This window comes from Contarinia nasturtii, unplaced genomic scaffold (assembly GCF_009176525.2).
Source record: "Contarinia nasturtii isolate CC-2019 unplaced genomic scaffold, AAFC_CNas_1.1 Cnas_scaffold_1699, whole genome shotgun sequence".
In the NCBI taxonomy this organism is placed as follows: Eukaryota; Metazoa; Arthropoda; class Insecta; order Diptera; family Cecidomyiidae; genus Contarinia; species Contarinia nasturtii.
The window spans coordinates 3,626,799-3,652,304 of NW_022199032.1; the positions used below are offsets into that span (position 1 = coordinate 3,626,799).

The 25,506-nt window shown below is 32.4% G+C and overlaps 1 protein-coding gene across 4 annotated transcripts; it reads left to right on the plus strand.

Moving 5' to 3' along the window:
• Nucleotides 1-276: 276 nt before the first annotated feature.
• LOC116347156 (elongation of very long chain fatty acids protein AAEL008004-like) lies at nucleotides 277-25,357 on the plus strand. Of its 4 annotated transcripts, XM_031777638.1 has the most exons (12): nucleotides 277-388; nucleotides 3,367-3,783; nucleotides 12,315-12,379; nucleotides 14,409-14,491; nucleotides 16,933-17,040; nucleotides 17,912-17,992; nucleotides 19,658-19,741; nucleotides 22,006-22,062; nucleotides 22,361-22,466; nucleotides 22,849-22,880; nucleotides 23,025-23,129; nucleotides 23,346-25,357. In XM_031777638.1, the coding sequence occupies exons 3-12, from the start codon at nucleotides 12,322-12,324 to the stop codon at nucleotides 23,772-23,774; spliced, it is 1,143 nt and encodes a 380-aa protein (XP_031633498.1). In that variant the 5' UTR covers nucleotides 277-388; nucleotides 3,367-3,783; nucleotides 12,315-12,321; the 3' UTR covers nucleotides 23,775-25,357. The 4 variants fall into 4 exon arrangements, with proteins under 4 accessions (XP_031633498.1, XP_031633497.1, XP_031633495.1 ...); XM_031777637.1 differs by lacking the exon at nucleotides 19,658-19,741; XM_031777635.1 differs by lacking the exon at nucleotides 17,912-17,992.
• The last annotated feature ends 149 nt before the right edge of the window (nucleotides 25,358-25,506 follow it).

Sequence of the window (25,506 nt, forward strand, 5' to 3'; positions counted from 1 at the left end):
ACAAATGTTGTTGATGAACGATACGAAAATGTGTGGTGACGACGATTTGCCTCTTGCGTGCTCAAATACGATAGTCGCCGTATGATGCGTGTGCCACAGTGTGAATGAAATACAAATGCATAACCGAACGATATGACACATACACACAGACAATCCGGGTTTTTGTATGTATATGTTTGATACAATATAGGGAAAACGTGCGCCAAAATATCGTATACACTATACACCTGTGTACATGTAAACCAATACATATAACGAAGCACATTTAATCGATAGAGGGGTTTTGAGCAAAACTTGACATGATTATAGCATTCAAATTTAGTTTCAATTTAGTAGTGTTTTAATCAACTTAGGTGTTCTTTAGCTGTAGATACAAATTTAATTTAAAGTAATTTTTTTTTATTTTTCTTCTGTTATTCACATATAAAAAAATAAGAAGCGAAAAAGTATCGGTTGAAAAAATATTTGAGAATTGTTTTGTATTTTTTTTTTGTTGTTTTTAAATGTATGTGTGACAGACTTCAAACAATTTGAGATAAAAATTTCTCGCCGAAATCATAAATCGTGCATTTTAAAACGCTTGATCTCAGTAAACATTCAGTATTATCGTAAATTTGTAATTTGGGTTCGGTTTTCTTTTTGTGGCAATAATATTGTCACCGCGCATATAATTACAACATTTGATTGGTATTCTCGAGTTTAAATTTATTTATTTATTTTTCTCTTTAAAAAGAAATGACGAAGAAGACGACAAAATGTATCGCTTAAATTATCCAGCGCCAAAAACTTATAAAAATAAATGCACCATACACCATATCATATCAAAGTAGATTTATCAAAGTGATTTATCATATCTAATATTTTCATTATAATTTTCATTGAACACGCGCGGTCTCTTGGACACTTCGTGTTTTTTTATGGACATCAATGAACAAAACGTTTGAACAATTTTTAGCGTAGAGCAAACATATCTTTATTGATCATATGAGTATATATCTATTATATATACATGTACAATTTTTTTTTTATTGAAAAACAAATATTAAAATTCGCGTCCAGCCAACGATGATAAAAAAAAACCACTGAAATTCAAATAACATCATATCATTGGCTAACTTTCTTCGATTTATTCGAATTCCAATTGGAATCAAATCGCATTCGTTAATATTCATTTGTATATGTGATAATCGGCCAAAAATACGCGCGCATACATCACCTAATCAAGTGTTCAGTTTCATTTAGTGTGTTTATACGAAAAATTATATCATGCATACAGTGATTTCGGCCAAAGTTTATCGTCAATTCCATTGGAATATCAATCGGAGGTTCATTTGAACAAACAAAAAGCAAAATAGATACACATTTCCTTGTGCAATATAGTCTACTTTGTTATCGCCAATAGAAGGCTGTGTGACATTTTTTTTTGCAATTCTCGCATTATCATACTTCTTTTTTCCATTTTCGGCATACGTGTAATTGAATGTGTGTGTACCTGGCCTCAATGTGCAATTTCGTTTACGATTCCATCACAATTTTATTTTCATTCACTTTTTCCCATAATATCTTTCTTGGGTTTGCGAGCCCGCGACCGCGTATCTTAGTAAACATTCATTCGGTACATTTTTGGTGAACACACTTTTCACCACAGAGTCCATTGCATAGTAAATCTTTAAAATAAAATTACATCGTTAATTAACATATTTAATTTTTCGTGTCATTTCGGTTTGTGTGTGCGTTTGTGGATTTTCCACATATATATATATCCAGACAGATTTACTTCTCTTTTTTGTTTACAACATATTACACATCGATAACACATCAATATACACCAACATAAACAAATAGCCGAATGAATAAATCATAAACAAATGAATTGCAACATAATACATGCATGACAAGTACATAACACTTGATTATATTTTGTATGAGAAGAAAAGAGTAAGCTAAAATAAAAGTAAAACAAAAAAAATTTTTTTAGCTTGTACACAAGTTTTAGTGCTTTCTATTTATCGGTAAATCTACTACAACCATAAATAAAGTGACCATCCAGCCAGTCGTTCGCTTTTTAAATCACCGATTATTATATCTGTGCGTATTTATGTGGCGCACATATCAAACACAACGCTACGACATTTTTCCGCTCATGGAAATTATCAACATCGAACTCGTCGCACTCCAAAAGATATTCAGATGGTTTTCGTACTCTATTGATCGATTTTTATCATTTCATTTTGACCAAACACACACACAGCCAAAAGAGCCAATTTTAATTTAAAAAAAAATATTGTCTTCATAACGATTGTTTTGATTCGGTTTTTCTTTTTGCGCCTTGGGCACATTCATACAATTTTCTTTGGTTTGATTACGACGCCGTCAATGTCGCCGTTGTCGATTGCTCTTATTGATGATGTGAACACCGTACTTTGTGCATCCATCCTTATTGCACTTTTGGCTCTCGCTCTTGCACCTTTCCGATCGTTTCATGTAACGAAAAGTTTGTCCCGATTCATGCCTATACCATATACATAAATTACATATGGTTTTTTTTGCACATAAGACTATTTTTTCTTTTTCGGTCTTGTTTAAACACGCGACACATCCATAGTCGAAAATCAAACAGAAATCTTGTTTGTCAAATCATGTTTTTATGTTTTCTCAGTCTCTCTTTCTTCTTTTTACTCTCTCTATCTCTTTGGCGATCTTTTCTGGTGTGTGTGTGTATGCCACCACACGGTTTAAATCATCTCTCTTTTTCTCGGTTCGTTCTCTTTCTCGTTTTTGTGCGTTACTTCTTTCACTTTCAATTGAGTTATGTAAAAAATTGAAATGAAATAAAAAAACGCACACACACACTATTAATCATAACAATAATAATAAGCATAGCAACAGCTACTGGCTGCGATTACGATACCGATCACTGTATTTGTTATTGTTAGTATTCGAAGTAAAATATTTAGGTGGTTTTTTGTCACTCTCGTTCGTTCGGTTTTTTATTTCGTTTTTCTTTCTTTCATCATTTTTTTTGCAATTTTGCTCTAAACTTATGTGAAAAGAATGCCCGTATAATCATCGTTCACACATCAATTTGTGTGTGTGTGTGTGTTAATATCGAAAATCGATCATTCGCCGCATTATCAAAAGATCCACACTGTAACAAGTGTTTGATCGCACGCATTGATCTTCGTTTCCACATTTTATTTGACATTAGCCAATATGCTTCTTTTTCGCAAACAAAAAAACACACACACACAAAACAAAATTTTTAGTTTTAAGGTTAAATCATCAGCAATTGTAATACAAATGTTATATATTTATATTTTATTTTTATTTTTTTAACATTTTTCTGTTATCGTTGTTAACACACAGGCGATTGTGCAGCTAAAGTGAAGGACAAACGACTACCACCTAAATTTAAAAATTGTTCCACAAAATAGCCGATAGTGTGAAATAAAACAAAGAAAAAAGTCCGCTTGTGACAGTTGCGCTTAAGCAACGCATAAACGCTGAAGTAAACGCAAACATCCGCTAATAAAAAAAGATTATTTTTTGTTTTGTTTTCAATCAATCGCGTGCAAAAGAAGAAAAAATAATAATAATAAAAAAAAAGAGAAGAAGAAAAAAATTGAAAGAAATAGACATACACACAACCAAACGGAACGATATTGTATCAAAGCATTTTTCAATCAGTTGATCGATTCACATACAAAATTGCAGTCTCAATAAACAAAAGTGAAACTCTTAAATAAAGGAAATACCTAAAGTACGTGATATAAATTCTAAGCGGTAAGTTGAATATGATCAATACACATCTGTGTGTATATGACACAATTTTTATGTAGCATTTTGTGTGACGCTTTTTTAAATATATATATTCAATTAAAGCTATCAATGTGTCAATTGCATTTCAAATTGTTTTAATCGAAATTGAAGTGATGTTATCAAAGTTGTTCTATTGATAAGTTTTTTGTATTTGGTTTTAATTGGTTGGGGCCATTTTAAAAAGAAAACGCCTATGAAATCCGATTTGCTCTGATGGTGACTGGGCGAGCAAAGCGATCGATTAAACTTACATATAATTGTTTTTTTTTTTTAATATCTCAGTGGTGAAAGAAACACCTTTTACGAAATACACAAGAAAAGTAGATTTTTGCTGTTTTTTTTTGTTGTCGTGGTTTGCGAAAAGAAAATAAACCGCTCTATATTATCATTCATGCATAAGTCATAAATTTGTGTGTACAGGTCAAAATCGCATATATGCTGGTGTGTGACGCAACGGAAAACATGCTGAATAAAACATACAAATAATAATTGTTGAACTTTCGATGATTGTGATCATTTGTTTTCTGATAAGAAATCAAAATGAATTCAATCGAATTAAAACAGTCCAATTAATTCAACATAATTCGTTAATAATTTCAATTTTTTTCATTTTGTTTCGATTTATTTCAATGGACAACTCGAAAGTTACTACTTCTGTAAAGCAGACACGTACGATTTTCGTAAAATATATATTATATCTACATACAGCTGGAAGATTTCGTAGTTTCAATGTGAAATTTCATTATATTTATTTTATTTTATTTTTTTGGCCACATTATGCGAATAACCAATATCACACATTGCCAAGATATATATAAATAAAATGTATATTTTCACACTTGTATCGGATAGAGGCGTGAGCGCACTCGCCCAAAATCATTATCGTATGAGCTTTTAATTTTCATTGTTCCCATTGCGCGCACACACATCGATATATGCTTTAATTTTCATATCATTCGACAGAGGAAGTGTACAATTTGCATTTTTCGCTGATCTGATACAAAAAAAAAAAAACAAACACACACATCAACAACATTCAACGACAAACCAAACAAGGAACAATGCTGTGAATGCATATGTTTTATTTTCGATTGTCAGCGCCAATATTCACAATAACATGAGCTACTCCAATTCCATTGTTGCCAATGACACATAAAAAGCCCAAATAATTTGCGCACAGATTTTGCAACAAATTGAATTTGTCAGAGAAAATTTATGGATCCGGAAAAATGACCGATTCCCGGCACAATTTTGAATGTGATATTTCGTCTAGTATGCGTACTAAAGAGAGAGCAAAAAAGAGAAACATTTATGTCATTACGTAACCCTTCGTGTGTCGTTCAAAGTGTGCGCAAATTAGATGGAAAAAAAATATATATATATGTGTATCGAGAATCGTTTCGATCTGTATACAATTGTCAAGCGTTAGAAGAGCGAAAAAAAGAGATCGATAGAAAAAGCACAAATGTCGATTATTGACACAGAATTGTATGTGCTTTTTTTTGTTGTTGTTAAAGAATATGAATTTAATTCGAGGACATTTTGAAAACTATGCAATAATAAGTCAATTCAAGTAAATCAGCTCTAAATGCTGCAGTTGCTTTGAATGACCGGTATATGATGTTGTTATTGTTGCTGTTGCCACGATAAAAGTCCGAGTGCAATTTTGTTCTTTTTTTTTGTTGTTGTCATTCTTTCAATGAAACAAAGCATTCGATTCAGTTGAAAAACGAAAGCAAAAAAAGAATAATAAGAATCGCATAGCAAAAACGTGTTTTCCATTGCCTTTACGGATGCCTCTTTAATCGTTCTTCTCGCAGCACGCCGAGAGAGACGTCGTTGTCTTTCATTACAAATCATTTTACACAATTATACCGCCAAACGGACGCTGCACTGAAAATTAGCCACTTGTTGTGGCTTATCGTTCAATCAAACCTATATGTAGGTTTAAATAATGCTGTGTGCAATTTACAAAATGCTGGAATCATTCATAAAATAGTGCGAGCGATTGAGTGTGCGTGTATTTCTATTTAAAATCGAGTTACGAACACTTCTATATAGTGTCTCTGTTCGTCCCAATTAAATGTGCATACTAAAGAGCACATTGTCATAATTATTTATTTTTACTCTGCTTCTTGCAAGTTTTTTTTTCTTCTTTTTTTAAATATACGATTCGAAATAGCATGTGATCTCAATTTATTTTTACTTCATTTTTAGTTGTTTTATTTTGAGTTGTTGTTGTTGTAAGTGGTGGTGCTGCTGCTGTTGTTGTGCTTGCAAAACATTTGAAAATTTATTTCTTTTTCGTCAGCGCGTATTGTGTCGTTTGAGTGTGATGTAGTTAAGTGTACGTTAAATGATTTCGTTACTTTTACATACAACGAAATGCGCACCACTAAAATGAATAATTGATTAAGCGTAATTATGGGAGGCATTTTGTTGCGTACGCACGCATTCACATATTTGCACTTGATTACACTCGATTACTCAAGTCCACATTGAGCTTTGCAAAGTAGATCAGAAGTATCAAGTTGTGTGTGGTGTGTGCGCGTATTTGCGCTCTCTCACTCACCGTCTGTGCGAATACATTGCACCAAAAAAAAAGAGTAAATAAATTCAATATCCAAGTTCGAGGTAAAAATTTAAAGAAAATTTTATGAATGAACAAATTAACGAATAAGAAGCGAACAAAATGTGTGTGTGTTTGAGCGAACTCGATTTGCACTTTTTTGCGCCTTTTGCGTTCAGTCTCGATGACCTTTCATGTCCTTATGAAACTTGTTTCAACTTATGTGTGAGTTGTGTTGCTTTGATTTGTATCTGTTATTTTTTTTTCTTCTCTTCTCACTTTGCTTTTCGTAAATATCTATTTAATTCCAAAAGCGCTTTCAAAATATTCGAAAAAGTGCTTTGCTGAAGAAACCTTCGCACGCGAACTCATTTAGCTACTAACGACATTTGAATTTGTGCACAAATCGCGACAAAAATGGAAATTGTAATTTTCCAACCAAAGTGTTTGCGATGGACGAAATATTAACAGAGAGAAAGAGAAAGAGAGAGAAAAAACACCAAAAACAATAAACACACACACGCAAATGTGAAGAGTCTAAAATGTAAGACAGTATTTTGTAAAAGAATGCAAAATCATTGTTATCACAAAAGATTTTGTTTGACGATGCTTTTGCCTATGATACATCAATTATACGTGATTTTCTGATTTCAACTCGCAAAAGGTGACTTTAGATATTTGATTTTGCAGCGCCAGTCACCTACCTCTCCAGTCTCTTTCTTTCTATTCACATTGTCTCAGGAAGCTTTGCCCTTTTCGCGTCGCATTTGTAATAAATAAAAACGGCAACAAAAACAAAAGACTAAAAATGAGCGCACGCGCTCGCTCACACCAGCACACATGTTCACACAACAAAATAGCGTCTTAATAAATAGTATCTATCACACGAGAGAAAAAAAAAACGTGTAATCATAACGAGGCAAGCTACTTATTTCATCGCATTTGTTAATGCGTCGGGTAGCTTTTTGTTTTGTGTTTTTTTTTCTCTTCTCTTCTTTTATACTATTTTACGTGTCCGTTTGGAGTACAACACACATATTGATCATAGTTTTCTATAGAAATAATGTTGACGATCATTCTAGCTCTCATCTAATTCAATTCAATCATGCTCCCGCTGGGCTGGTTCCCTCACTCTCTTTCTCTCTTTCAATTTTTTGTTCGCCTATGTTTATTCCAAAAATTTTGATTTGCAAGGAACTTTGAACACCCATTCAAAGTTCAACTTGAAAATCCAAAAAAAAAAGAACGAGAAAATAAATCGGTAAAAAAATGCTGAATAATGTATTGCAAATAATGAATATAACATACGATAAATGTTGAACGATGAATTCGAATTGGTGGATTATGGCGAATCTGTTCGTGTTCACATCATTAAGTATCGACTGATGTTACCGGTTCGTCGTCCGGTGCGGTTTTTGTCAATTTGTTTCTTTTTTTTCGTCAACAATATCCGTTCGTTCTTTTTTGGATTTTTTATATTTTTACACTTTTCGTTCGACGAAAACACAAAATTGCACACAATATTGCAAATTTTGTAAAAAAATTCATTGGAATATCTGTCGATAAAACATTATAAACAAAGTGGTGAAAAAAAAAACGATTTCCACCAATCAAAGAACAATAACAGCGACAAAAAAAATTAAATGCCATCCGATTCATCAAAATGGCAACGAATAATTTTATCGCACAAAATACACGAAACGTTAAATCGATTCATGCTATAGCAACATTATCATTTGATAAATATCAAAATATTCTAATGGATTCGCTTCAATATCTCGCTAAAGTTTAATTGAATTAAAATGGAAACGATCGTAATCGAGTGTAATTGAAAGTCATGCCGGGTTAATTGTGATCGGTCATTGCAGTTTGATGGAAATAATAGATTGCGGTTTTTGTTTCTCTATCCTCTCAGTGAGACTCTTACTCATTCGGTGTAGAGATCGTTCAGTGCAGCACTTGTGTGCTCCCACAGTGTCTGAAATCGATGAAATCACAACAAAAATCATTCACCATATTTATGTGAATTTATGCATAGAGATTCCATAGAGAATAAAATTGATTTGTTCATTGGAAAATACAATTAAAAAGAATCCTTTGTTGTTCATTTTAATCCATATCCAAGTGGAATTTTCAATAAAATACTAAATTCATTCAATTCTCACTATGACGTACTTGTTCGTGAAAAAAAATGCTATATGCAAATATTAATAGAAAAAACCACTTTCAAGTCATCGATTTCATAGCATTATTATTGTCGCAATGAATATTCTAAACAAAAACAACGTAAATTATTATCAAAACACAATGTAATTGAGAAATGAATAGCAAAATGAACAACATTTTATTTACAATCATGACACGGGCGCCGATAGATTCTCGCGGCTAGTACCGTCCCATTTGGTCGATCACATTTCGATCATATCAGCAACAGGTAATCACACATCAAACACTTGACAATTGTCGCGATTATAATATATATATATAGCCATTGCAGTTGATAATTGCAATAAAATTGGATTTTATTTCAAGCCAATTTTGCAAAACGGCTATTAAAAATTGAAAAAAAGAGAGAAGAAAACTGCAATAATTCAATTGATGCTAGAGCGGCAACTGTGTGCGTGCATTCGCGCAACTAAATACAACAGCGCGATTAAGCACCAACACGTAAATTAGCGTGCAGAATGTGTTGTCAATATGCTATGTGTGTGTGTGTTCGCTCAAATCAAAGTTTATGAACTATAATATTCACTAAAGTGCTATAAAATCGATGGAATTTCTTTGGACAGCGATAAAACGAGACAACAAATTATGAATGTTTCAATTTCAAGTGCATAATGAGAAAAGTTTCCACACATTAAAATAGAAAGATATAAAACGATGTATGATTTATAAACAGCCTCGATGCCGATGCAAAATTGAAGTCAAGATCAATAGACTTTTCTAGATGTGTCCACACGCGACTATACACATTCGATGGTGGCCAGCAACAACAACAACGTTTCTACATTTTCTCTTCTCTGCTGTCTACATCTGTTCATTTCCGTTCCATTCACCTTTTCCCATGGATTTTTTTTTGATAATATACGATTCCGAAATTTGAACGGTCATAAATAATGTCCATGCAATAGCTGTTACTGATATGAGTAAATCAATCTTCGTACAAATCTTGTTATTATTTCGATGTGATGTAATTTATAAATAACGAATGCCCTGAACACAGTTGTATCGTAGCTAAAAACTATTTGTTTGTTAACACGACTAATTCTAGTTTTGTTGGTAATTTTGTGACGCATTTTGACCACATTTATTAATTGTTGTGATGTTGTCACAACATCAACAGTAATTAAAATGTTTTTTTTTTTTTCATCTGTAATAAATGCAACATAAGAGATCTATCTATTACCTATTTATTCAAACGTGTGTGCTAGTTCGTTCTATTACTTGTGCTTGCTTAAGCACACTTTTACCTATGCACAGACACACGCAAATAGCCATGGGACAACTTGAATGTGTACACTGGGTATTATAAGCGACATTAAAAAAAGTAACGACAGAAGAAATAAATGAAATTCCAATAATAATCAAATAAAATATTGCAAAAAAAAACGCGTTTTGTGTGAAACAAGTAGCATTCTATCTTTCGTTAGAAAAAAGCCGATCACATTTCACGTATAGAGTATACAGTAAATTTGTATCCCTTTTTTTCAAAAGAAAAAAATATGAATAATAGAATATGCTGATGTATAAATGTGCAATTCAACGAGTCGAATGGGCAGTTTTTCTCTTTCGCATTGTCTGTATATTACACAGTATGTGCGAGCACACACACACATACAGAAAGAGAATCGACATTTTCTGTTCGTTCTCCTAGTTTATAATTAGCCCAATGATTGTTATTGTTTCATTGAATTCATAGTATTATCGATTTTTTAACGGGCCATAAAAACACACAAGCAGTAGCTTATTTGAATCAAGGTGCACACAAATTACAATAATATTGTGTACTGTTCTGGCACAAAAAATGACACTAATTAAAATCTACAGAAATTTAAAAAAAGAAAATCAACATTTGCGCCTTGGTTGAGTGAGAAAGAAAAAGGAAAAGGGAAAGACACAACTCAAGGGAAGCGGCGATTGCAATGGGGCAAAGAAATATGGTGACAACATACCTAACGTATTGTTCATTTTGTGAAACATCGATCAATAACAATGTATAAACTTTGTTTACTCTTCATTTTAACCCCAGCCCACAAGATCCGTTGCGTTTCAATGTTTGCAATTTGCATGTACAATACACTACACACATACAAATACACATTCCGAAATGCATGTGCGTGTAAGTTAGAATAGACACGCATACACACACACACATGCAAATCGACCGCAAAAGTCGAGCTTATCAAATTTCCTGGCCGCCGTTACCACCGCATTCATCATTGACTGCGATGAATTTTCAAGCCAAACGACACGCTCGACATTTTTCAAATGGAAAATACTCTATGGTATCCCATGTTAAATGTAATAAAAAAGCAACGCACATGAATGGCGTCTTCGAACAAAACACATCAACGAATTACATCGACATATAGCAACAACAAAAATTATAACACGGCATTTATTTTGGTGCATATAACATACGTTAACGACAACAATAATTTTTTTCTTTCTGTTTTGGTTTTCTTTCTCTGTCGAAACGGATGACAACATACAAAAAAGGGTAAACCATAAAACGATTATTTATGACTTAGACACATCCCTTTTATTGCGTTTGCCACGAAACTTAAAGCCATCTTTTTCATTTTGTTGTATCTTTTTGTATCATTATTATTTTCAATTTCATAAAAATGCGATTTTTTTTTTGTTTAAATATTCGCTTCGTGGGAACGATATATTTGAAGGGAAAGTGTATTTTCATCGAAAGCTTTAATATGTTAATACATTCGATCTTTTTGTGTCAAATGACACGCGCACATCTGCGTGAAAGTATATAATGAAAAAGTGCTTATGCGCTTAAGAAAAATGTCACCACTTTTGATCTTAGAGAAGTGACAGATTTATCGTTGACGTATGTTCAGGAAATTAAGTTCTACCTATATCAAGAATTTAAGTGTTCAATCAAATTGTTGTTGTGTGCACATTTCACTTACATTTTAAAAAAAAGCTGTTTGATTTCATCATCCTTATCAAACCGGTTTTTGATTGAAACAAAGCGACGAAATATCGAAAAAGCAGTAATTTATTTTCTTTATTCGTTGCATTTTATAGGACAAGCACGTGATAAACAAAAGATTACTTTGTGATTCTTCTCCGTCATTTCTTTTCGAAATGAATGTAATTACAAGGAAACATTGACGTCCATATTCTTATTTATAAGCAATGATTTCTTTTTTCAACATTCTTTTGTTAATACGGTCAATGAACGATTAATTACATCATGGTCAGTGAATGATAAAGTATATCCTCCACACATTTGCTGCACAATTCTGATTTTAATTCGTGAATTAAAAAAAATTCCATTTCGACTCAATAATTCAAAATTAAATTCGACACAATTTTTATTTTTGTTCATAAAACCACACACATACAATGGTTTATGTGAAAAATTTCCGGTGTATTCCGGTGAATGCTATTGATTTATTATGAGTTTATTTTTTTTCTCTGTTGGAAAACAAGAAGTTTTGTTGTTGAAACTTCTGAATTGAAAACCTGAATATGTACACACTTAAGTATGTGTGTGTATGTAACGTAGGATGTTATTGTAGAATTAACAAAACACGTACACTCAACAGTCGTTAGAAGGTCATCTTGACGGAAGATTAAACAATTTGAAATATCTTTGACAAACTAACCGAGTTCTGAATATAAATTTCAATAACAGTTGTTGTATTTTTTTTTCTCTTTCATTCGCCGATTCTACATTTAGTTACACTATGGCCTTAATTATGCGATATATTGACAGTATGCAAAGATATATGGACAATGCTGGCGGTAAGTAATATTTATCTATATTATTGTTATTTTTTATTCGATATACATGTATGCAAAATGTATGCAGTTCTTTTAGCAATAAAATATAATAAAACCGATTTTTCTAACCCGATGATGACAACGATGAAATTGCTTTGTTGTTTTCTACAATATGATTGGTCAGTTGGTAGTTGGAATAGGTTGCAATACGATAAAAAGCAACAATTGAAATTGCGTTATTGCCTATCACATAACGAAAATTGAATTAATTAAACACAAACTGGATAGTTTGCAATTGAAGAAACAAACAAAAAAATATGCACATTCAGACAACCGTTATGAAAACTGTGCAAGAACAGAATTGGATGGCATTAGTGTTTAAGTACGAAACGAAAGACAGGCAAATACAGACACGCACATATTCTCTAAATTAAATGATTGATATTATATGTAGATTTGTGACTTGGGTCACACGGCACATTCAACCAAATCTCAACACATTAAAACATCAAATTAATAAATAAGTAAATGGCATGATCGGAAATTTGATCTGCAATTACTCGCACAACCATATAATACCGTCGTGTCGTCTATGTCGGTGATTATATCGCCATTGCTCAATTCAAATTAAGATTCTGGCCAAGGAAGTTTTCCGCAATCAAATACATAACGAAATTTGGATCTTTAATGATGTTGATGATATTAAACAGAAGCAGACGACGAAGAAGAAGTGTAAGAAATCATTTTATTATTAGACCAGACCTTGGTGTACATAATTAACGAAAAACCATCATCTGTAAGCAAGAGAAGACAAGTAATACCGAAAATGTGTGTAGATTACATGCGAGCAACAGCATCACACATTTCAAAAACTCAATGTGGAATACCATACAAACTCTAATTTAAACAAGTTATCAGTTGTTATGCATCGAACGAAAAATCATGATATTTTTTTTAAAAATATGTTTATTGAAAGAGGCAATTGAGCCGATGTGTCTCGTATGTATCTGTCGTTTCTTTTTGTGTGAGAGAAAAAAAATGTCCGGGTTGAAGGACGAGTGAAAGTCAATTTTTGTCAATTCCACAATTTTTGATTTTGAATTGTTGTGTTTTTCTTGCGCTTGAATTCCGCTTCGCGATGCATGTGGTTCACAGCCTCAAGTTTAACCTATGCCTGCTTTCCGACTGAACTGAATTGATGGTCGTTGGATTTAATTTTTTTTTTTACTTTTTTCAAACCTGATTTGTTCAGAATGATTTGTTGAAAAATGCGAAATTAATTAAATGTGTGCGTTGGAGTGAGCAAAAAATGCGTATAATCTGCTATGTTTCCGATTTTTTTTTCGCACTTGTTCAACTTGCTCATTAAAGGTGCGCGGTGTTTCGCACATTATGCCATTAGGTTCCGAAATAAAAAGACACTAACTTACCATTGAAATGTGTCAATCGCGTGTAATGTAATATTTTTCGAATTTGTTTTGATCGTTCGACTGTAATGACTTTTGCGAATTTTTTTTATTTTTCTTCATCTTCTGTATTCAATACAATGTGCGAACTTCTCGCGCACGCACACACACAAACATTTCCATATGGATGGATATTGTGTAACAAAATTCACGTTTGATGCGTGTACTGCACAGCATTTCGCACTTAATGTGAATTCATTTTTTAGTACCAAAGCGAGATATGCGCTCCCATTCGTTAGCTCGCTTGTTGCACCGCGCAGAATACGCTACATATGAATTCATGATGACACACATTTCAGCAAATTAAAAGTCATAAGTGATTCTCGTTTGTATAATGTTGTTAAGATAGTTTGTTTGTCGGGCGCGCACGCGCATAAAACACAAATCGCGTGTAAATATTGTATCATTTTTGCAAACATGTATTGAATATATTATTATTATAAGTGGCATGCAACTAAATCAAATGCCAAGTGAATAAATTCTATTGCAGGAAAAAAGAAGATTCATTTCCGATTTGTTGTGTCGTCGTCTTCTTCATTTTCTGCTAAGTGACTACAATTTAATGATCACGTTTATTTTTTCAGACCCCAGGACAAGGGATTGGCCAATGATGTCGTCACCATTTCCAACTTTAGGAATATGTTTATTATATGCTTATTTTGTTAAGGTTAGTCACTTTTCGGTGTATATACACAATTTGTATTTTTTCATCTTTTATTGATGTACAGCAATTTCATTTGCACCTTTCAGTCGTCCACTCAAAATTTATTTTTGGCCTCTTCTCTTATTTTCAATACTATGGCTATAAGCTATATTAAGTACATGCTTATGCATGCATATATGTGTATTTATATTATTGAATGAGCGACACTGTTTTTTCAACGGTGTCCGAGAAAAGCGAAATCTTTGGTAATTTCAAGGTTTTATACTTCAACATCGTGATTATGTTAATGTATTAAACAGAAAAGAGCCATTGAACTGTATCCACCATTCATGAAGTTGATCTAAAAAAGAACATGTGTATTTCCGACAACAAAAATTGTTAACGGCCAGCACCACAATCGAGAAACGTGTTTGCGTCTCTTCACTTTTGTTACGATCGATGTACAAAACAAATGTTGTTATTTTGTTCTGTTTTCGGCGGTCTGAATTGACCGATTTGAAATTTGTGTCTTCTGTACATGGTCAATATTGATTTGTTTCTTGTTTTGAAATACATAATTTATAAAATTGCATTTCTTTTTCATTCGTGTGTGTATGTCTTGTTCCAATTTTCTGATTTTGTTATTATAAATGCACATGAGAAAAAAATGCATTGCACACATTTAAAAGTGCAGTGGTGCGCGCGCGGCATAACTTTAACCCAATTTCCCGTTGTTTTCAAGGTAAAATTTATAATAAACCACTAAAACTGAATAAACGTAAACAAACAATGTCAATGAATGTGCAAACAAAACCGCAATAGTGCACCTTATTGTTCTACATACGCATATTTTCAAATCGATTCAAACACTTCCTGTACATACAAATACACACACACAAACACATTTCCATTCACATATTCAAATGAGGTTGCCAATCGAAATGTGACACACATGAAAAATGGTTAATCAATCGAAATCGAGAGAGAGATAGAGAGAGAGAAAGAAAACACATATTGTTCAATCATATGTAAGACTTTAAAATCGCATCGATCAACGTGTCTAAAACAAAGCCTAAAACAAAACATAACTATTACTTTCAACATCAACCGAAAATAAATGCAGTTATATAACTGCGATAATCTTCGACTTTTCACCAAATTCATTTGAATTACGTAGAAACCGACTACAAGAATTTTGCGACCACTTGAAGGCTAAATAGTGTAGCTAAAAATTGAACGAATAAAAAAAACGATAACAAAATACAACAGAAAAAAGGAACGTAGACACAGAGTGAAATTGAAATATGCGAATTAATGAAATGAGAAGTGCACACCAAAAAATTCGTTGACGACGTCAAAATTTGTATGGATTTTATTCCGGTTACATACCAAACAGTGTGTGTCTCATGGGTCAAATTTATTACACGTGGTAAATATTTCAATGAAAAAAAATCCTCTTTCGACACACGACATGCATATTCCAATGTGACCACGAAATAATATTAAATCAAAAAGAGGCTGTCCAAGCAAATTGCTTAAGAAATCGCATGAGACTTTATCAATTCGCACGATAATTCTTTTTCTCTGCATTGCCAGACTGGAAAAATGAAACTTTTAAGAGAACGTGTGAAAAATGCAATGATATACAATGCCATTTTTATAAATATGATTCTTCGTCGATTCATTTGAAATCGAATATAATAATAAGGTGTCACAAACGATGAAAAAAAAAACCGACGAACAAATATTTTCGGTGATTCGTAATAATACGGAATTGAGTTCATTCATACACATTCACACAGACATATGTTCAAAAGCTTGCTGTTATATTGTCAAAACTTACGTTTGTTCAATCGAATTCCTCAACCTTGCGTCAGTATAAATACGCCGAAAAAAAGGCGATGAAAGAAAAATACCTTTTTATGTGAAAAGTGAATTTTTGTGAAAAGAAATGCTCAACTGCTAATTTATTTCGTCATCGCATATTTTCGAGCCATCATACGTTATTATGCTTTTACTGCATTTCGGCCTTCGACTCTGTCACTCTCACTCTCTTCCAAACTCGTGTCGCTTTTTTTTGCTTCTCTCCATCGTCTTCGTCGTCATCGTCATCGTGGTTGTTGTTGGTGTTTTTGTATAAACTTTCATTATACGACGATGGCCGTTTTCGCTTTTATTTCTCAAAATGTAAACTGTGCGCACATCGGTGCTTTTTGTTGCTTATTCACACATATTTGGGAAACAGTATTTACGATGTGTATATAAATATATATCGGTTTTCATGATCTGCACCGAATTGTTTTCGACAATAAAATGCTGAATTGCGGCAGTGCACAAAATGAAATTCTTGCATGTGAAAAAAGAAGAAATATTTTGCGACTTATGTATTTTTTATGCACAAGCGAATTAACCGAAATTGATGTGATTAATTGATTTTTTTCTTCTTCTTTTTGTTCTTTTCGCAGGTTGTTGGCCCTAAACTTATGGAAAATCGTAAACCCTTTAATTTAAGATACATACTTATTTTATACAATTTTGTCCAAGTAATATTTAGCGCATGGCTGTTCTATGAGGTAAGTGGTGTGGCTGTCGATCATCAGCATCTATTTTTTATCAAACATCTTCCTTTTTTCTTTTCGCTTCTCTTTTTTCTATTTTTAACTCATTTTTTTTCTGTCTATCCTTCTTTTGATTGTGAAAGATATTCGAGTAGATTCCCTCGCATACATACCGCTTTGGTGTTTACAAATTGATTTATTATTTCATTGAAAACCAAACCAAAGTGACAATTCGATCATTTGATCATCACACCATATCTACACGGATGTAAGCTATGTGTGTATTTTATTTGTTTGTTTGCTCTGTACCATTTCTTCTTCGTCATCCACAAATCTTTTTTTTTTCTTCTTCTTCTTCTTCTTCTTCTTTGTCGTAGTCGTCGTCTTTATACAAACTGGAAATTTTTACCACAGATTTGTGTTATGTCTGCGTTTGTAAAATATTTCAAGGTGAAACATGTTATGATACAGTGTCTAATAGATAATTTATGTATGATGTATTCATATTGATATGTGTTCCTTATGTGGATGCAATGAATGAGCAAAAAAAACCACAAAATCAGACGATCGTAATCGTTTTCATCCATTGATGATTTTTTTTGTGTGTCTCTTTTCAATGTTGTGACATTATTAAATATTTAACAGTGCAAACATCAAAAATTCATTGCCTTCAAACATTTTTCAAAGTTCAATATGAAGGATCATAAAGAATTTCGTTACATTTCATGACTGATACGCCAACGAATTTTAAAGGCAAAAACATTTTTTTTTTAAACTTTGGGTGAGATCCTCCAGATTCGAGATTTGATATACCCCTTTTGCTTAAAATCAATAGAAAAAGTTAGTAAAATGTTTTCTTTTGAAATGCCTATTAAACATCAACTAGTGCCTAATGGGCGGTTGGTGGGGTGAATATAGCTTCCGATGTCAACCAGTCGATCATAGTGCCAGTCCGACTGCAACAAGAGTAAGTTGTCGTTCACATAACGATAGATATCTTGAACATTATGTTATAAAACAATAACGAGCGCAACGTATTTGTTCGCCCTCGATTGATTAAGAACAAAATGATCATACACGTATACAATAATCAAATTTAATTTCTCTCAACACACATACACACACACACAAAAAAAGCACATATACATATGATCAATTGTAATAAAAACAAAAACCACTTTAATCGAAAGCGAAAGTGGCCACGCCAAAACTACGCCTTTGAAAATAATATATCCGTAATTTAATGCAAATATTTAAATTAGCAAACAGAAAGTTCTCATTCCATCGTATCGTATCTGTATTGTAACAGCTCTTCAACGTAACAAAGCTATAATGCCGCAAAGTAAACGTTGTACCATGTATTCTGGTAACTTACTTCTTTTGATACATTTATATGTTTTTCTCTTTAAAAACCTGCATTGTGTTGAATAATCAAATTAATTGATAACAACTTGTTTAAGCGGGAAATAAGTATCAGGTTTTGGTTTGTTGATTCTTATTAAGTATTTTATCATTTTTTATGTTGTTGTCCGTCTGTGTAATATTGTAGAATATTTCTTAAATGGAAATGACTTCATTGAATAATGTTTATGTTCAAAAATGGTATTTAAATAGTTAAAAAAAAACAGCAAACGAGCAGCTGATGAACTTCAACCGAGATCAGTTCTTATTTGGTTAAAATGTTTTCAAATAACTGTGTCGAAATTATTCAACAGTCGTACGCCTACGATAATAACGACTGATGGACGATCCAAAAACGTCAGCCAATTCCAATGTTTTATGACATTTTTGGTAATGATTTAGTGGTCAGCAACACGAGAGAATCTGAAAAACAAGATATGCAAGAATTTACGTAAAATAAATGAGAAAAAACCTTGTACAAATGATTTGAATGACCGGTCCATATAAGTGCAACTTAAGTCACAATATGCGAAATTTGTTAATATCCATACCAAAACAAAAATGAAAGCAATTCAACTTCTTCCGTTTTCATGGATTTCTGTGATGACCGAGGCCTAGATGTGTTGTTACCATCTAGACACACAACCCGTCTATCAGCTATTTTACATCTCTGTCGCTTATGTTTCGTTGCCCAGTGACCAATCGACCGAAATTCAAACCTAACCCATTTTGTCAAGGCACAACACCATCGAATTGATTGTTTTTCTTCAATTTGAAACATCTTGACACCAAAATTTTTGATTTGCAACTTTTAAACTGGTTAAAAAGAATCTACTTGAAATACTGAACAACAAATCAACTTTCTGGGACGTTGACACGAACTGGGTGAACAAGGACAACAACGACCACGATCACGATGACAATACCGCAACAACCATAGCGATGGCCAATCGTTACCAAATGCACACATACACACACATAACAGACATTGCCAAAATTCCAAATGGAAAACTTAACATGGCGATGCAACAGCCTTCGTTGATTTATGAATGCGTTGCCACTTGATGCAGCCAGTTCGTGTCATGCATGTCCTCATTGTTTTCTCGTTTCTCTTTTCTCTTTTATTATCATTTCCATTAAGAAAGAAAAACATAAATTCCTAACAAATTTAGTGAGTACTAGTAATGCTTATAATGTCATATTTTTTGGGAAACTTGTAAAATCTTTACAGATAGCAATATCCGGTTGGCTAACCGGACATTATAACTTCCGATGTCAACCTGTTGATTATAGCAACAGTCCTAGAACGTTAAGGGTATGTGTAAAACATTTATCGTAAATATCTTTGTCTCTCTTTTAAAACATATACAAAATTTATTGCTAAGTATCATCAAATATAATTTGCCAATGTAAACATTGTGTATACATCCCATTCATAAATCGAGTCGATGCATCATTAATGACAACGCTACGACATTCAGATACATTTTACAGCCAACAATCAATCGTGTCTACGTTGTTGCCCGGGCGCTGCTATAGCTAAACCGCATATGAAATGTTTATTTTCTTTTCGATTTATTCGCAACATGGTATGCACTGTACAAACAATTGTATCGATTGGACATTTGTTCTCACGATCAATAATAACAATCAATAGTCGAAATCAAAATATCGAAGTGCGCAGCAACAATCGCATTTATTTGTATGTTGAAGTAAACATATATTCAATCGTGAATGTGATGAGGCTAAAACATACAAGTGAAAGACGAAAGATGACGGAAACGAAAAACAAAATACGCATTCAACAACAGTAGCAACAATTAAAAATCAATACAAAACATGTGCCTTTAGCGATAAATAGCAGCAGCAACAGCAGCATCGAGTAGCAAAATCGACTGAAAGTGAAAATTCAAATGAATATTTTAACACTCATTTATCGTAATAACAATGAAATTAACTTTTGACATCGTAAACATGTGCACACGATCGCGGCGACATATCATATCAATTTGTTTTCATTCAACGACGGCCATATACATCGCGCATCCATTCAATATATTTATAAAACAAAAAAAAGTGTAATCTCAATTATTATGCAATTATTTTGTTTATGGCTCTTATATTAAATGCAAAAACTTTTTCTCTGTCTCTGCCTCTCTTTCACTTCGTTTCACATGGCACTTCGGCACTGGGCCACTGGGCCAGTGTCGATTAAATTCAATGAGGAATAGTGTGCACACACACACAAACACATACAGAAACAAATAAAAACATTGTGCGACCAATGAATCACTGCAAATTATATATTGATTAAGCGCATTATTCGCGAACGATTTATCAAAAACTTTCAAGTTCACGTACTATTGTAGAATGTTCAACAAAGTGTTCACACACACTCTCACACAAAAATCGTCTTAGCATCGAAGAAAAAAAAGAATGGCAAAAGACGACGATGATGATGATGATGATGGCGAGACGAACTGGCGAGTGCAAATGATTGATTTATAAACAGTATTATTTTGACCGGTTAACGGCCTTACCATTTTCGTGAATCATATTCCATTACGATTTCAGGGTCTAATACCATTCAATGCATATTCCATTCCAATTCACTGAATATTTGCGCCCAATTACGGGCGCACTTCACTTCTTTGAACTCTGTTTATGTGCATTTATTCGCATTTTAAACAATTGCCATGTCAAAATTGAAGGGAAAAAAATTGTAAAACACCTTTTAAAATATGCGTTTGAACACGAAAAAATCTGAATATTGACATATATTTTTTTTACCCTTAATCTAATGCACTTTTTAATACCAGGCCGCAATTAAATATTAATAAAGTGATCGTCAATTATTTCAATAGCTCATTTGTCATGGCCATCAAAACGACGAAAATATTTTGGGTATAGCAACACGTGCCATTAGAATTTGTGTATGAGAAAATCAAAAATATAAGTATTTCGTTTCCAAAATAATAAATTGTTGTAGTTTCAATGTAATAAAATTGCTTACATATGACACAATGTGTCAGTATCACAGATATTTCATGGCTCAAACATAACTTTTATATACGCATATCGCGTGGCGAATATAAAAAAAAGCAGACATGTTTATGGTGTCAAATTTAAACGAACCTAATATCCACTCAAAGAAACCATTTGAATTGCACATCAATCGACAATATCGTTGCAATTCCATCATTTAAAAGCGTAGATTATCATGTCTGTGTTATTATTTTTTATTTGTTTTTCATTTTCATATTTATTAGCGGTAGATAATACCTTGTTAATGTAAAAAAAAATTGTGTATCATTTGTTTTCATGGTAAGTCACACAAAATCAAACAAAAAAAACAACAAAGTCAAAAACCTTTTTTTTTTAATCAAACCAAAACAATTTTACACTTGGATGATTTTACTCATTCTTGTCCCATGCAATTTCATAACGGACATCGTATTTAAACGATGATTGTTAATGAAAATTGAATGGTTGCGCTGTGTGTGCGCCTGTGTGTTTCCCTGTTGCATGAATTATTATTGCTCACTGAAAAAAAAAAATTATTCTCTTGTTGATATATAGATGGTTCATGCGTGTTGGTGGTACTACTTCTCGAAGTTCACAGAATTTTTCGATACGGTAAGTGTCCGAGTTTTCCTTCTACATATTTATTATTATATTCTTTTGGTTATTTTTCGTTCTTTATTCGGTTGTTCGCTTCGTTGGTGCCAAAGTCATTGCAAATATATACAATTTCAACACTAATTGTTGGCATTGATTAGCAAAAACGAAAAGAACATTCGAAATGTGCATTTTTTGTTCATATGTTTTTTTTTTTTTTGTAATTCGATAATTTATTCCTTTTTTTTGTTTCAAGTATTTATAATAGTAATAATTTTTCATTTTTTATGAATATTGCGAATTGTTTCGATTGCAGTTTTTCTTTGTGCTGCGAAAGAAGAACAGCCAAGTATCAACATTACACGTTATTCATCATGGTTGCATGCCGATGTCAGTATGGTTTGGCGTTAAATTCACACCAGGTAATGTATGAATTAATGATGTTGCAATCGCATAATAACCGTGTAATAAATATTAAAATGGCACTCGATGATATTGCTTTCGGTGGCATTATAGTCGGCGCAGCGCGCTCGCGCGTACACACTTTTAATATATAATATGAAAACATTAATTTGTTGTTTTTTTTCCTGCTCTTTTTGGTTGAACACTTTTATACACTGCTCCGTGAATGATAAGAGTTCACAGAGTGGGAAGTGCTCGTTGCCAAAGACACTCATGGAAAATTCTTGTGATTGTTTTTTTTTTCGTAAATTGAATGAATAAAAAAAATCATAGTGGATATAATATCGTTAATGTGAATATTATGACTAATTATGGTTGCATTTATTTCGTTCTTTTCCACAGGTGGTCACAGCACGTTCTTTGGACTTTTGAATGTAAGAAAACTGTGTTTTTTTTTGTTCACTCCAATAATAATCATATTAAAATTATTTTCGCATACTATATGCTTTAATCGATACATGTGTATCTGTATTAATATCGAATCTTTTTTTTCTCTTTCGTTTTTGTTCGTATTACAGACATTCGTGCACATTGTCATGTACTCGTACTACTTGTTCAGTGCATTAGGACCACAATTCCAAAGATACTTATGGTGGAAAAAGTATCTTACTGCCCTTCAAATGGTATGCAATTCGTTTTTTTTTTCCTCTCGATTTTTTTTTATTTCATTACACATCAATCACCCATCAACATTTCTTCAAAGAAAAACCGAACTGAGTGCGCTTGTCTGCAATATGTGCGACAAGTTGAATTTGGTATGCTCACTTCGGTCGTTCTTTGTTAGTATCGTATAAATAATAATGTGTGACTAAAATGTACAATGTATGCAATTCGAACAGGTTCAATTCGTTCTTATTATGGTACATGCATTCCAATTGTTGTTCATTGACTGCAACTATCCAAGAGCGTTCGTTTGGTGGATTGGCTTGCACGCTGTCATGTTCTTCTTCCTTTTCAACGAATTTTATAAATCGACATACAAATACCATATATCACGACGCGCATTGCAGAAGAAATTACGAGAAATGGAAAATGAAGCTGTCCGAAATGGAGTCAAACAAAACGGTACAACTGCCATCAATGGAGTAAATGGTGTGAACGGCGTAAATAGTTTAAATGGTGTGAATGGCGTGAACGGATCATTGGATCAATATTATGATTCAGTTAATCACAATCACATTAATAATAAAAAGAATATCGAATATAACGATAAATACAGCTATGACAATGCCAATGGCACAACGGAATTGATTAATCGAAAGAAATAACGGCTAAAAAATAAAACAAAACGACATAAAATCATATAGAAAAACAAAATATATACAAAATTTTAAAATGAAATAAGAATCAGCAGTTTTTCAGCAAACACAGAGAAAGAAGAAAAAAGATGAGCAAATATACCAACATTTCATTGTAAGCACATAGTGTAGTGACACTATCCGATTTTATTTCAAGCCAGTAGTTGGAAAATGAAACAAATCACCGAAACATAAAAACCATTTAAGAAACGGACATTTACCAATTAATGCATGCATACACAAAACACACCGATGAATAAACAAAAAAACGTAGCTTATGGCTGGGGTTATTTATTTTTCAAATAATTTTAACGACTTTTTTTTAAAGAAAAAAAACTTATTTATAAATAATAATATTCAGAATTAAATTCAAGATACGAAATTCAAGGAACTATTTCATTAACAGCTACATTCTAACGAAGAAGAAAAAAACACAGAATAGGCAAACAATTGTTATTGCTATTACAATTTTAGCGGAAACATTCTTTTTTTTCTCGAAAAACAAAAAAAAACACGAATTTCTATCAGTTTTCACACGAAATAGTAGTAGTAGTAGTAGTAGAAACCAGGCAACAGTGTAAATGATGTTGACATCAGTCAAGCTCTTTGTGATGATGTATTCAAAAAAAAAAAACGCAAGCAATGGATTTGCAATGCAACAGGAACATTCTTACCGCTAACACACACAAACAAATGCGCGGTATTATACACCATTGCATTACAAAATTATTTGCAATTGCGTATATTTAGAAAAAAAAAAAACAATGATTAAAACAATCGTATAATTACAAAAAGTCCTATTTTGAATTGAAAAAAACGTACCACTTCCTTCATATTACTCCAGAAATATGTTGAAAGCGGTTACATTTCTTATTCGCTCTGAAGAAAATAGGCATAAAAAGCGGTTGATGACATACTCTCTTATTCATTTCTAATATAGAAATATATTTGTGATTGAATTGAGTGTATGACATACGTTGTTTTTGAAATAAAAAACCAATATTAGGCGAAAAAAAGGTACTTGTTGAGTAGTATACATTTCTTTTGTTGTCTCCCTTGTTAAATCGCTTTTTAAGCAGCAATTTTGCATACAAAACACATACATTTTTTGTTGTTCATGCTTTTGCGCATTTACAATATTAATAACATTTCTTTTCTTTATTTCCTAGATTTTGTAATCTTATCCTTCTATAAATCTTTTTTTGGCAAACAATTTGCTTTTTAAAAGCGTCACAAATCGAAAACTATTTTCACGAATTTTCTTTTAAATAAAACATCCATATTTTAGAAGATGCTTTTCTTTTGTAACTTAATCATTAATTTTTTTTTTGTCAATAGTATTATCAATTGAAAGTAGGAAAAGGAAATGATAAATTGTACTTAAGAAAATTTATATTAAATAAAGAATTAAATTAATTAAAGAATAAAAAAAAAAACAAAAAAAATTGAAACAAACAAACAAAAAAGTGTTATGAAACGAAGTCGAACATTTTTTTTGTTTTGGATAAGTTTAACTGCGAAAAACCGAAGCAAATAAATAAATATTTAAACTATACGTAAGCTTTTCATTGTGAATACGATACGGGATATGTGGTTACTGTATAGTAAAAGCACACGACATGCTTTGTTCGTATCAACTTTACGTTTTTCTTTTGTTGTTGTTGTTTTTATACAGTCTTTTTCTATTGATTTTTATTGTCTT

Bases quoted from the DNA above. Each gene is read 5' to 3' on its own strand.
- LOC116347156 (XM_031777638.1), top strand. From the start codon at position 12,322: ATGGCCTTAATTATGCGATATATTGACAGTATGCAAAGATATATGGAC. The intron at 12,380-14,408 runs GTAAGTAATATT...TTATTTTTTCAG, and splicing joins ATATATGGACAATGCTGGCG to ACCCCAGGACAAGGGATTGG. The intron at 23,130-23,345 runs GTATGCAATTCG...CAATTCGAACAG, and splicing joins ATCTTACTGCCCTTCAAATG to GTTCAATTCGTTCTTATTAT.